The sequence below is a fragment of the Cajanus cajan genome, chromosome 7, assembly GCF_000230855.2.
Source record: "Cajanus cajan strain Asha chromosome 7, NIPB_CcT2T_4, whole genome shotgun sequence".
In the NCBI taxonomy this organism is placed as follows: domain Eukaryota; kingdom Viridiplantae; phylum Streptophyta; class Magnoliopsida; order Fabales; family Fabaceae; genus Cajanus; species Cajanus cajan.
In genome coordinates, this window is record NC_138523.1 from 60,113,267 (window position 1) to 60,124,552 (window position 11,286).

At 34.4% G+C, this 11,286-nt stretch overlaps 4 protein-coding genes across 7 annotated transcripts; 1 reads left to right on the forward strand and 3 right to left on the reverse strand.

Moving 5' to 3' along the window:
* Window positions 1–1,816: 1,816 nt before the first annotated feature.
* PHIP1 (phragmoplastin interacting protein 1) lies at window positions 1,817–3,810 on the reverse strand. Its single transcript, XM_020355022.3, has 4 exons — window positions 3,194–3,810; window positions 2,912–3,089; window positions 2,558–2,604; window positions 1,817–2,469 (listed from the first exon to the last, which is right to left on the reverse strand). The coding sequence occupies exons 1-4, from the start codon at window positions 3,643–3,645 to the stop codon at window positions 1,935–1,937; spliced, it is 1,212 nt and encodes a 403-aa protein (XP_020210611.2). The 5' UTR covers window positions 3,646–3,810; the 3' UTR covers window positions 1,817–1,934.
* Window positions 3,811–3,950: 140 nt separating this feature from the next.
* On the reverse strand, window positions 3,951–5,731 carry LOC145949154 (F-box protein At2g39490-like). 3 transcript variants are annotated; one of them, XM_083060375.1, is made up of 4 exons: window positions 5,195–5,731; window positions 4,692–4,921; window positions 4,379–4,534; window positions 3,951–4,272 (listed from the first exon to the last, which is right to left on the reverse strand). In XM_083060375.1, the coding sequence occupies exons 1-4, from the start codon at window positions 5,481–5,483 to the stop codon at window positions 4,006–4,008; spliced, it is 942 nt and encodes a 313-aa protein (XP_082916501.1). In that variant the 5' UTR covers window positions 5,484–5,731; the 3' UTR covers window positions 3,951–4,005. The 3 variants fall into 3 exon arrangements, with proteins under 3 accessions (XP_082916501.1, XP_082916502.1, XP_020210608.2); XM_083060376.1 differs by having other exon boundaries at window positions 4,692–4,834; window positions 5,195–5,699; XM_020355019.3 differs by having other exon boundaries at window positions 4,692–5,701.
* A 952-nt stretch (window positions 5,732–6,683) lies between these two features.
* On the reverse strand, window positions 6,684–8,426 carry LOC109795052 (aquaporin TIP1-3). Its single transcript, XM_020354462.3, has 3 exons — window positions 8,205–8,426; window positions 7,560–7,810; window positions 6,684–7,137 (listed from the first exon to the last, which is right to left on the reverse strand). The coding sequence occupies exons 1-3, from the start codon at window positions 8,335–8,337 to the stop codon at window positions 6,763–6,765; spliced, it is 759 nt and encodes a 252-aa protein (XP_020210051.1). The 5' UTR covers window positions 8,338–8,426; the 3' UTR covers window positions 6,684–6,762.
* Window positions 8,427–9,155: 729 nt separating this feature from the next.
* LOC109817775 (photosynthetic NDH subunit of lumenal location 1, chloroplastic) lies at window positions 9,156–11,142 on the forward strand. Of its 2 annotated transcripts, none has more exons than XM_020383129.3 (8): window positions 9,156–9,321; window positions 9,408–9,504; window positions 9,959–10,042; window positions 10,182–10,252; window positions 10,340–10,462; window positions 10,542–10,613; window positions 10,720–10,816; window positions 10,908–11,142. In XM_020383129.3, exons 1-8 carry the CDS (start codon window positions 9,268–9,270, stop codon window positions 11,009–11,011), a joined length of 702 nt encoding a protein of 233 aa, XP_020238718.1. In that variant the 5' UTR covers window positions 9,156–9,267; the 3' UTR covers window positions 11,012–11,142. The 2 variants fall into 2 exon arrangements, with proteins under 2 accessions (XP_020238718.1, XP_020238712.1); XM_020383123.3 differs by having other exon boundaries at window positions 9,160–9,321; window positions 10,179–10,252.
* Window positions 11,143–11,286: the final 144 nt, after the last annotated feature.

Genomic DNA, 11,286 nt, shown 5'->3' on the forward strand with positions numbered 1-11,286 from the left:
TGTCATTTGATATGTTATTTGTTAATTGTTATGAAGGAAAATATTACCCTAAAATAACAAATGCCATGCAATGTTGAAAAACAACTAGAGAAAGAGAAAGAAGAAACAATGGAATTATAAGAGGCTAATCACACTAAATTTTATGTACAGAACTGAAAAATAGAGTTGTATTAAAATGAGAAAAGTGATATATATCCATACGACTTTGAAAGAATACTAACGGGTATGTTATTTAAAATATTAAGCCACATCATACCACTATCAATGTGCTTCCATTTTATTTTTTTAATATCTGATTACAGTTAAAGGCTTTTGATAAGTACGAGAAAACCAAGTCTCTCAAACAGTGTAGACCCTGAGTTTTTCATGCCAATCTTAAACACTGTCCACATTAATGCATTTATGAAAGCAATTAGTAATTGAAAAGCAGTACAGCATAGTAGAAAGTTGAAAATTATTAGTATGATAAGTTGTCATCTTAAAGTACACAATCCATGAACACCGAGGCCAGTTCACCATTTTCCAAACAACAGTAAGATAGTGTACAAAATACACTTTCTTACTTCAGTAATATATGGTTATCGAATAACAATGATTTTCTAAGGTTGCTCACACATGCTTTTTCTAAAGTTGTTCACACATGCTCGCAAGCAGCCGTGTTTGTACTGTGTGCAGAAGCCCATGTAAGCAGTTCTAGTGATCCGATTTTATAGTTTTTCATATTTTTCTCTGTATTATTATATTTTTTTCTAGTAGATTAGCAACTTAGTCCATCAAAATATTTTTCACATGCAGTTAATCCTTGAATTTGATCATTAGATGAGTTAGTTCCTGAATTTATTAAGCTAGTATAATGTAGTCCTATTATCGATAAAAATGTGAAGTCTTAAACTACATTTAAACTAAGATGAAATTGCAAGTAGGAAACACTTTTAGGGATTAAGTTGTTAATTAATTTACTCTATTTTTTTTCTTCTCTGTATGCATACATACAATACAACTCTTGGCATTCCAGCGGTAGCAATTGCCTTGGTAAGTTTCTTTTCAGATGGCATGTTGTAATGGAACCAATAACTTGGGGGCAGGCCCCATAATAAAACACCATGTTTAAGTGCCTGATGACAAGTCTGTTTCATATGAGATTGCAGACACAATCAACTATCTTATCACAATCTGCACCTTAGCACAAAAATTATCTGTATACATATAGTAAAAGTTGAGGTTTATAGTCATAGGTTAGCGCCGAGTGTCAATGTACCTTGTTATTCCGTCCCATCCAATGGAGCTATTCTACGTTAGGTGATCTGATATTAAAATAGTAGCACCACTTTGAATTGCCACCTAACTGCTATTGGTTTAAAACCATTATAGTTTGTATTCCTTTTCTACATATATTTAAACACCAATTAGCTTACCAAGGTTATATCAGACATTAAACGTGAATCATTAGATTGATGTGGGTGATTCTTGTAACTTTGGTTTTTGTTATGTGTCTAGAATTAATCAAACATATAGGCTCAAAGAGACAGTTATATCACGAGGTAATTATGACTGCTCAAACAGAATGTGCAAAGGCTGGTCAAGGATAGGATTTACAGACAAATGGAGTCAAAATGTCAAATCAGTATGAGGAATACAAGTATACAACCAGGATAAGGTGAAACAAAAGGCAGCTTGGCTTCGGATTAATTCGCATCAATTTTTCTATCTATCAGTGAACAAAATCTCAAACTACTAGTAACCTTTGCTTATATCAACGAAAGAATTTTCATTTCAAAAGAAAATAAAAGAAATGATAAAAATAACGAGAAAAGAATGAAACTGTCAACACATTCAATTATGAATGCAGCACTATTGTATTTTATAAACTACAATCAAACTGTCTACAAGAAGAAACAAAAAACAGTGACCCTGTTTGAATTTTCCTACATGCTTTAAGTTGCAGTTGCAGCAACTGTTTGTTTCTTTGGGCATTCAGAGAAACCATGTCCTTTCTCACCACACTCATAACACGTCCTCCTCTTCATCTTGCCACTTACGGTGGAACCTGATTTGTCACCATCAACTCCTTTAACAGTACCATCAACTCCATTAACAGTACCATTAATGGTGGACACAGAGCTTGTATTAGTTCCTGGCTTTTTCTTCAAAGGAACTGCACAACTTATCCTGACAGGTCTCCCAAACAAAACATTTTGGTCCAATGTAAGTGCTGTTTTCAGTGACTGACTATCACTGAAGTCCAAGTGGGCATACCCTCGAAATTCTCCTGTCTCCTTGTCCATACCAAATCGTAGGGATGCTATGTCACAATTTTTGAAGAACTTCCTCAGTTCTTCCTCTGTTATATCCCACGACAAATTCCCAACATATATTCTGTTGTACCCCTCCAACATTTCTGGAGCAAAATTTGATGTTTTACTGGCTCGAGTTGCTTTATAAGGTTGAATTCTAAGAAAGAGTCCTCCCCTGTTGTTACATATTAAAACACTTCATGAGAAATGTGCAAAAACTGTAAATCATATTTCTAAGAAAGAAAATTGCGAGTGTTACTAACATGTCAGCTCCATCAAGAGCCAATGCTCTTTTGGCTGCTGCTTCAGTCTGCAGGAGGAATACCACAAAAATGTCAGCAAGCTATGGCCATGCTTATTACCAAAGTGAAATACAAACTTAAGATAAAAAAAACAAATATAGTGATGTTAGGAGAATTATTATATTATATACAGTGTGCTGATAAATCTCAAGGCCTCAACTAAGATTGATAGTTTAAAATTAACAAATCAATCCTGCCATTACATAAAAGGAAGCCCAAAATAGAGGTGAAATTGCAGAACACCAAAAAGGTGAAGTGTGAAGGTAAACAAAGAAAAATGAAAAAAATAAAATATAATAGTGCAATAGTCATCACCTTAAAACTAATAATGGCAATCCCTCTGAACTTGCCAGTTTCAGGAAAAGTCATGCAATCAATTTCAGTTACGGTGCCACAGCTTTCAAAATAACTTCGAATATCATCCTCGGTCGAATAATAGGGAATTCCTCCAACATAAACCTTTGTACTGATAGGAACATCACCATTGTCTTGACTGAATACACATCACAGCACACATAAACGGTTAAAAAAAAATGGACACAAAAATCATACACTCATATGAAACTGTGTTTATTCATAACATAATATTATTATTACCTGGCGGTTGCATTGGTGTTGGTTAACTCTGTAGCCTCTGGCAATGGCACTTCCCCTTCACCATTGGAACCGTTTTGTTCCGCCGTTCTGGATTTCTTATTCTTCTTCTTGTTCTTGTTCTTCTGCTTCTGTTTCTTCTTCTTGTTATTGCTCGGTGACTTGTTGGGAACTTCATTTGCCACGTCATCGTCCTCTACCTTCTTCCTCTTTTTCTTTTTGTTGGTTGAACCCTCTTTGTGAGTTTCGTCATTGGGCTCTTGCGGAGGGTTAGGGTTTTGCGAAGATCGAAGCTTTCGGCGTTTGTCTCTCTTGGACAATCTGGGTGCGGGGGTGGCAGCGTCCAGAAGAGTTTTGAGAGAGTTGGAAGATGAAGGGGCTTCGGCGGCGCTAGGGTTGCTTTGGTTTAATTCGGCTCTGAGCTTAAGCTTCAGTTTCTTGTTTGATAGAACCATTTCCACAACCTCTCAAACTCTCAGCACTCACAAGTACCACAAAGGGTTTTTACTTTTGGGGAAGACGCAACAAACGACGCCGTAAATTCGGTGGGCATATGAAACAAGGTTTTCGTTCTTTTTGGGCTTCTGAAAGCCCAGGATATATTTGTTTGGGCCTTTCGCAAAACTGTTTGGTACTTGGGCTGCAAACCCACGTGGTTAGTTACTACAACTTGCAAGATAGAAGGATGACAAGGTTTTATTATCAAAATCAAAACCCCACGTGGCTTAAGACAGCAGAAAATAATAGAAACGAAACAAGAGGCTCCAAAACATAAGTGCCATTTATTTCTTCTAACACATAACATGTTTATATAATTATATCATTTTCCTTTCTTCGTTACATACAAAAAAACTCACTGCACAATGTACAAACACTACATCCAACCAATTTCCATCCGATGTCTCTATCTTTGGAGGCTCTCCCTTGACTAATTCAATTAATTCTTTTGCCACTGAGATTTCATCCACTCGTTTTGTAAATCCCATAAACGTTATCCGTTTTACATGCTCCAATTTTCTATTCTTGGTTGATTGCGTTAAACATGAAATGGACCCTGGAGCCGAATAACATGTAGGATCACTCTGCAGTTGCACCCAATCAGTGATAAAAAAAAAATAAAAAAATCAGAAATTGTTTAGAAACTACAACAAAACAAGAACATCAGTTAAATTCAAGTATGAAATCTACCGTCACAAAAAGTTGCTCCAAGGCAGGGCATAATTTCAAAAAGGACACTAAGGTGTCAATACTATTTTCACCCTTATGGTTGTGAATCCACCATAGCTCTCTTATTCTGTAGAATATGAAGTTCACACTTGGAGAAATCGATGGCCATATCAATGCCTGCAAGAACACCCTTATGGAGTTAGCTAATTGTGCATAACAAAAAACGAAAGATCCTAAATTCAAGTCATTACCAAAAAATACGAGTAATTAATATATCCCTACCATTTAATCATGAATGATAAAATTATTAACTTTTGCAATTACTAGAACAAACCTCAAAAGTCCATTCACATAAAGTGAGAGCTTCAGAATTCTTTATTGTCAACAATGTTTCATTGAAATATTGAGCCTTGAAGTCACCACAGCTTGGTCCATGTCTGAAATCAAGCATGGCATGGCTGAGGTTGAAATGGGATTCTGGCCAAATCCGAGGAAGGGGTCCACGATATGTGAAAGTTTTAAGCTTAGAAGTTCTAAGATGAAGAGACTTCAACTCCATGCAATCTAAGATAGTTAACTTGTGAAGCTTTGATTCAGACTCAACACACAGAGATTGCAATCCCATGCACTCAACAATCACCAACTTCTCAAGATGCTCCAAATTTGAAACGATGGAGGAAGCCACCTCACTTGTAAAATCTCTCACTGATTTCAAATAGAGTGTTTTGACCAAGAAAGTGTGGTGAGTGATGGTGTGGTGTTTGTTGAGCATGAACTGCATTTCATACTTCCTCTCAAGGTGTTGGCTCCCACAAGGGAAATCAAGAAGAAGCTTACCATTTGTCGCAATGGATGCAAAGAGTGCAGTGTCTTGAGCAAAGTGAAATTGAAGCTTGCGGGGATGTTTTAGTGGATCAAGCTCTTCAAAACGAGCCAGAAATTCGGCAACAGCAGCAGCTATGTCTTGTGTGGTTCCTTGTCTAATAAGGACTTGGTTCCATAGGTCTTTCCACCTTGTAGATATGAGGCTAGTTTCTAGTGCATATTCACTTGGCAGAAAAGAAACAATGCAGCTTAGAATTTCATCTGGTAAATTGCTAAACGGATCCTCTACACTTGCCTCCATGGAGTCTCTAATAATGTTTCAATATGAGAAGGGATAGTAGAAAGAGAAAGTTAGGTGGTTTTTTGGGATTAGAACAAAAGACTCAAATTAATTGATGTTGGTGTCACCACTATGATGAATTATAGTATTTACACACAGATTACACCTTCTACTCTAATAAATATCCTACCTCGGTGTAAAGTTACTTTAGTTAAACCAATATTCTAAACTCTCATATTCTCATATTCAATATTTATATTTATATTTAGAAGAAGAAAGTTATTTTAGTTTAACCAATATTCTAAACTCTCATATTCTCATATTCAATATTTATATTTAGAAGAACAACTTTGTCGTGCACGATTATTTTACTTATATGAAGCAAAATTGTCTAATGGAGAATTATGTGCTCCATACTGAAATATATTTATAATTTGTTTGTTTTTATTGATTATTCTTCTTGCTGAAGTCAGTTTTAGGGACCAACTCTGCGTTCAACGTTATTTTCTGTTTCAATATCGTATTTTACAAGACAATTGTTTGAACTAGATTTCTATGTATACAGTAGTGTGGATGTGGGTACTAGACAACCTGAGATAATCCTCATTTTATTTTTCAAAGTCAAAATGATTTTCAAGAGGGAAGGTCAAATAACACAACTAAAACTACGTACATACTAGTAATACGACGTTAATAGAAATAAATGCATCTTGCGGATAAGTGTTGGAAATTATAAATGCCATTTGAAAGGACTTTAATTAATTAAATAAATAATCAAATACATGGTCAAACGAGACCAATTCCGATGAATTTAGGTTGCTTCTAAATACTCTTTTTTGGTTGGTCTTATATATGTAGCGTGTATACTTGACAAAATTGTTATGATTATAATAATCTTTAATAATTTACCCAGAAAATAGACGTTTCAACAGACCGAGTGCTCTTAATATTAACCTAAAATGACTAAATTTTTTGTGCAAAATTTTAGATATATCATGGACCAATCAAATTATATGCTTTCCATAGCATATAGAAAGGTTTTCCTTAAGAAAATTATTATTAAAAAAAATAAAAGAATTCTGATGAATCAGACAAGTTAATTATATGTATTTAACTAAAAATTATATGTGAAATTTAATTTTGTCCACATTATCTTTAATTAAAATAAACTTTATGTACCGGAAAAATATGAGTATAAACTATAAAATAAGGACTCATTCCTACATCTAAAAGTTCCATTCATTCATTTCTTTCACTGCTCAACATGGAGAGCACCAGATTACATCCATAAATAAAAAATCTAGAAGTCACTACTTGAAAGGGGTTCATGACCATCATCACCAATAAAGATATTATCATAGAGAATGGCAGCAGTGGCTGAACCAATGAATGGGCCGAGCCAATAGATCCAGTGATGAGTCCATGACCAGCTAACCATAGCAGGCCCAAAGGACACAGCTGGATTCATGGATGCACCATCAAAAGCCCCACCCACCAAGATGTTGGCACCCACAATGGAACCAATTGCTATTGGAGCAATAACACCCACATTCCCCTTCTTTGGGTCCACTGCTGTGGCATAAACTGTGTACACCAATCCAAAAGTCATCACAATCTCAAAAACTAGTGCATTCCACACTGACACACCAGAGGAAACAGAGAAAGCTGTTATTTCCTGCACAAAAGTAGACTCAAATTCAATCATGGAATGAGTGGAGATCATCACTCTAACCACTGATAAGCGAATGTTTGAATAATTTTTTTAAACATTTTCAAGAAAAAAAGGTATAAGAAAAAATTAAAATAAGATTATATGTAAACTATTCACAATTTAAAAGATGTCTTTTTTTTAATGAACATGATGCATGCAGTACATACAGGAATTAAACATAGGACCACCAGAAATAGGCTTTACAACCACTAAGAGGACTTGATTAAAAAAAATGTTTTTTGGATAAATTAATACAAGAGAACTTTTATAAATTATTTTATGTATAAGTTAATTTTAATTTATAAAAAAAAAATATTTTAATTTTCTTTTTTAGAAGTATCGTGGAAAATTTTATATTAAAGGCACGTGAGAATAGAGATAGTTACCATTCCACCAGTAGCAAAGTTTAGAAGAATGCAAGCAACAACTGAACCAAGTAACTGTGCAATCCAATACAAAATGCTTCTCAAGAGGGTTATGTTTCCTCCTATGAAAGCACCAAATGTGACTGCAGGGTTGACATGACCACCAGAAATGTTTGCTCCCACAGAAACCGCCACAAAAAGCCCAAATGCATGAGACAATGATGCAACTATGAGACCAGAAGGAGTTGCAGGTCCATTGCCGGTAAGTTTGCCTGCCACAATACCCAACATGCTATAACATCTTAAATTTCTCACAATGCTAAACATAATAGAGAAATAATAACAATAAAGTTTAACAGACAAAATCATTCATATCATAATTTTTAATAATTATTATAAAAGGGATCTAACTTACTATTCATAACATGTATTATATAAAGTAGAAATTATAAAAGTTAACAATTTTATTATTGACATGTATTTATAACAAACTTGTAATGTATTATTTATTCATTACAATAAGAATAACAGATCTAAGAGAGGACAAAACACATTACCCTCATGTTAAGTTCTATTATTAATTGTGCTAACTGCATTTTAAACATATATTTTGACAAAAATAAGTCGAAATTCTAAAACACTTTTTTATGAGTAAATGGAACTGACTGTATGCCATGCCAGAGCCTTGGCCTGCAAAAACAAAAATGAGCATAGAGAAGAACTCTGCAAATGCTGCTCTAATTGCAGCAGGATTGCTAGCCTCTCTAGGCGACCCAATGGCAATTCTATACACTGCCATTAGCTAAGGAATCACAACCTTCAGAAACAGAAACTTCTGTGTGTATTCTCTGGTTTGGTTTAAGACTTGAGAGTGTGCATAAAACTGTGACAGATTTGTTTTCTCTTCAAATAACAAACAAAATTAACGGCTACGGAAATGGTCCAATTGTTACGCCGTAAGACTCTGTACAATACAAATCATGTTAGTCCGAAAGGAGGGGATCTTCATGCATGCCTAAGGAGTCACTCATTCGTGACTTTATTTTGTGGCTCTGATTTCATGCAGATGTAACTGTACTCTGTATGCTAAGGTTTGATTAAAATTAGCACAATCAGTAACGTCATAATCTATGCGCATGTATTATTTGATCCCCTTGGTCATGCCGTCGTTCAAATTGACAATCAAACTTGAGAATTAGTGGAGAAAAATTGCACAAATTATAATTTTTTTTATCCTTCAAAGGATTCCAATTCACTAATAGACTAATTTCATTTGTAATATTATGACTATTACTAATCTAATGAGTTTTTGCACATGGCATGAAAATTAAACTTGGATTCCCACTAAATAAATCATAGCCATGACTAGTGAGTACAAAGTATATAATTACCATGTCAACCCATATTATAAATTAAGACTAAATTGTTAATTTAGGGACCATATATTTCTAGTAATTTTATTTGGAAAACTAACCCCACCCAATTTGTTTGTTTTTTTTTTTATAAAAAAGGACTTGGGCCAGAATACTTTGTTCAGAACCATTTCTGGGCCAACCCCACTCCACCTTATTCATTGTGGCATAATTGGCATTATCCAATGACAAAAATTGAAAGGAAAAGAGAAGAACATGTTTCATTGTCATATGACCATACATGCTCCTAGCCACATCAAAAGGTCTAAAATTTATCATCCACTACACCCCATCTCAGCTCTAAATCAGTGTCAAGTATGGTAGTTTCTTCGTGCTCTTTGAGCTGGATTTCACCCTGTTTGTCTCATAAGGTGTGTTCAACATTTTTTCTATTTCATCAAGACAATATTCTTTATACACAACTCATCTACACGCACTCTACTTTGCACTATTTCAGCTAAACTTGCCACATTCAAATTATTTGCCTCGCAATACTGCAACTTCATCTTCCAACACTGTCTTTTGTGCATTGGAGACAACCCCAATTGGAGAAAGTAAGAACCTAAACTGAGTTTCCTTGTGCAAAAGTGCTTCAAAATCTCCAGAATCATAACTCAGAAGTATCTATCTTCAATTCTTTATTAAATCTGATAAGAATTTTCTCTCTGAATCACTGTATCAATGTAAATAGAATAAATTCTACTTACAATTATAGAAACTGCACACAGTCTCTTTGTTTTTTTTAACAATTATAGAAACTTATTTTGTAAGAGTTCACAATGTAATATTTTTCAAATACTTAAGACGTTAATGTAATGTTTATGGGAGTTTTACATACAATTAAGGGAGTCAGTATAGGAATAGAAACAGTAGGGAGTACCTTAAGGATGTCCATATAATTTACTCTTGTAAATAAAAATAAGAATCGAACGATAAACAAAGTTATCTTTGGTAGTACTGGATTTTGAAAGAACTTCTCTCATATCCTTTATGATTTTCATTTTTCAGGCCATTGTCAGAGAAGACCGTTATTGTTGGGTATTGGAGCATTAACTGCAAATTTACAACCAACAAAGCTGCTCTTTGCTCAAGGTATTCATGCTTGTTGATGTGATAACATTTTGTGCTATTGAGCTTCACTTTTCTAAAGGGTATTTGTTCGTGTGTAAAACTTAGATAAGTCATAATCTTCTGAAATTTTTGAATTAAATTACTCGTTGTTGTGTAGAAGTTCCAGACAGATACCGAGCTTTTGTAGACTATGAAGATGGGTATTCTTATGTATATCCCATTGATTGGAAGGTAAGAGATAAGAATCATATTAGTTTCACAGAAATTCTAGTCACAACCAGATAGTTTTCTAGAAGTTTGAATGTATCTCCTCTCTAGGAATTTGATTTCAGGGCTCATGATTCTGCATTCAAAGACAGATATCTACAATTACAGAATGTAAGGGTGAGATTTATACCAACCGAGAAGCAAGACATCCGAGATTTGGGTCCAATGGAAGAGGTGATGCTTCAGAATTGTGTCCTAATATTCTAGCCTCTAGGAGTCTAATTTATACTTAACCAGATTGCATCTTAAACAGGTTATATACTTTTTGGTGAAACATAGATACGCTGCACCAAACCAAAGACCAACAATATATGACATGCAGGAGGTTTCTTCTCGCTTTAGCTCTTCATCAATGTATTTTCTTTAAATAAATTTCTTTTGTCTTGATGGTTCATAGCAAACTAAGAACTATTCTTGAATTCTGAATGCAGCGAACTATAGATGATAAGCATTACTATACATTTGAATATGTACTTACATCACCAAATTACTCTAGTGCCTCCTTTGCAACAATTGCTATAGGAAATGGTAAGTAAAATACCATCTCCAATCTCAATGTGTCACCTTTATAAATTGTCATGGTCTCCCAATGCTACCTAACAACTTGCAATTTTTACAGGAAGATACTACACTTTAATTGTGGGAGCCAATGAAAGGCGATGGAAAAGGGTACGAAATCAGCTTAAAGTGGTAGCAGACTCCTTTAGGCTTCTTGATATCTGAAATTTCACAGGACAGTTTAAGAGTATGCTTGTGTTTGTGTGTGTGAGATAGCGTCAATAAAATAGATATATGTTTGCATGATTGCGTGTATATGAGATATCATCAATTAAATGATAAATGTTTAGAGTGAATAGTCTCTCCCGTGTTTAAATATAGTTCTCTTATACAAATAAATTAATCAAATCAGATAAATAAATATGTTTCAACATGGCGTCCTTTGCTTCTTAAAATTGTCATAATTAAGGCTTCTACAAAAGAATGATATGGTTGACAGC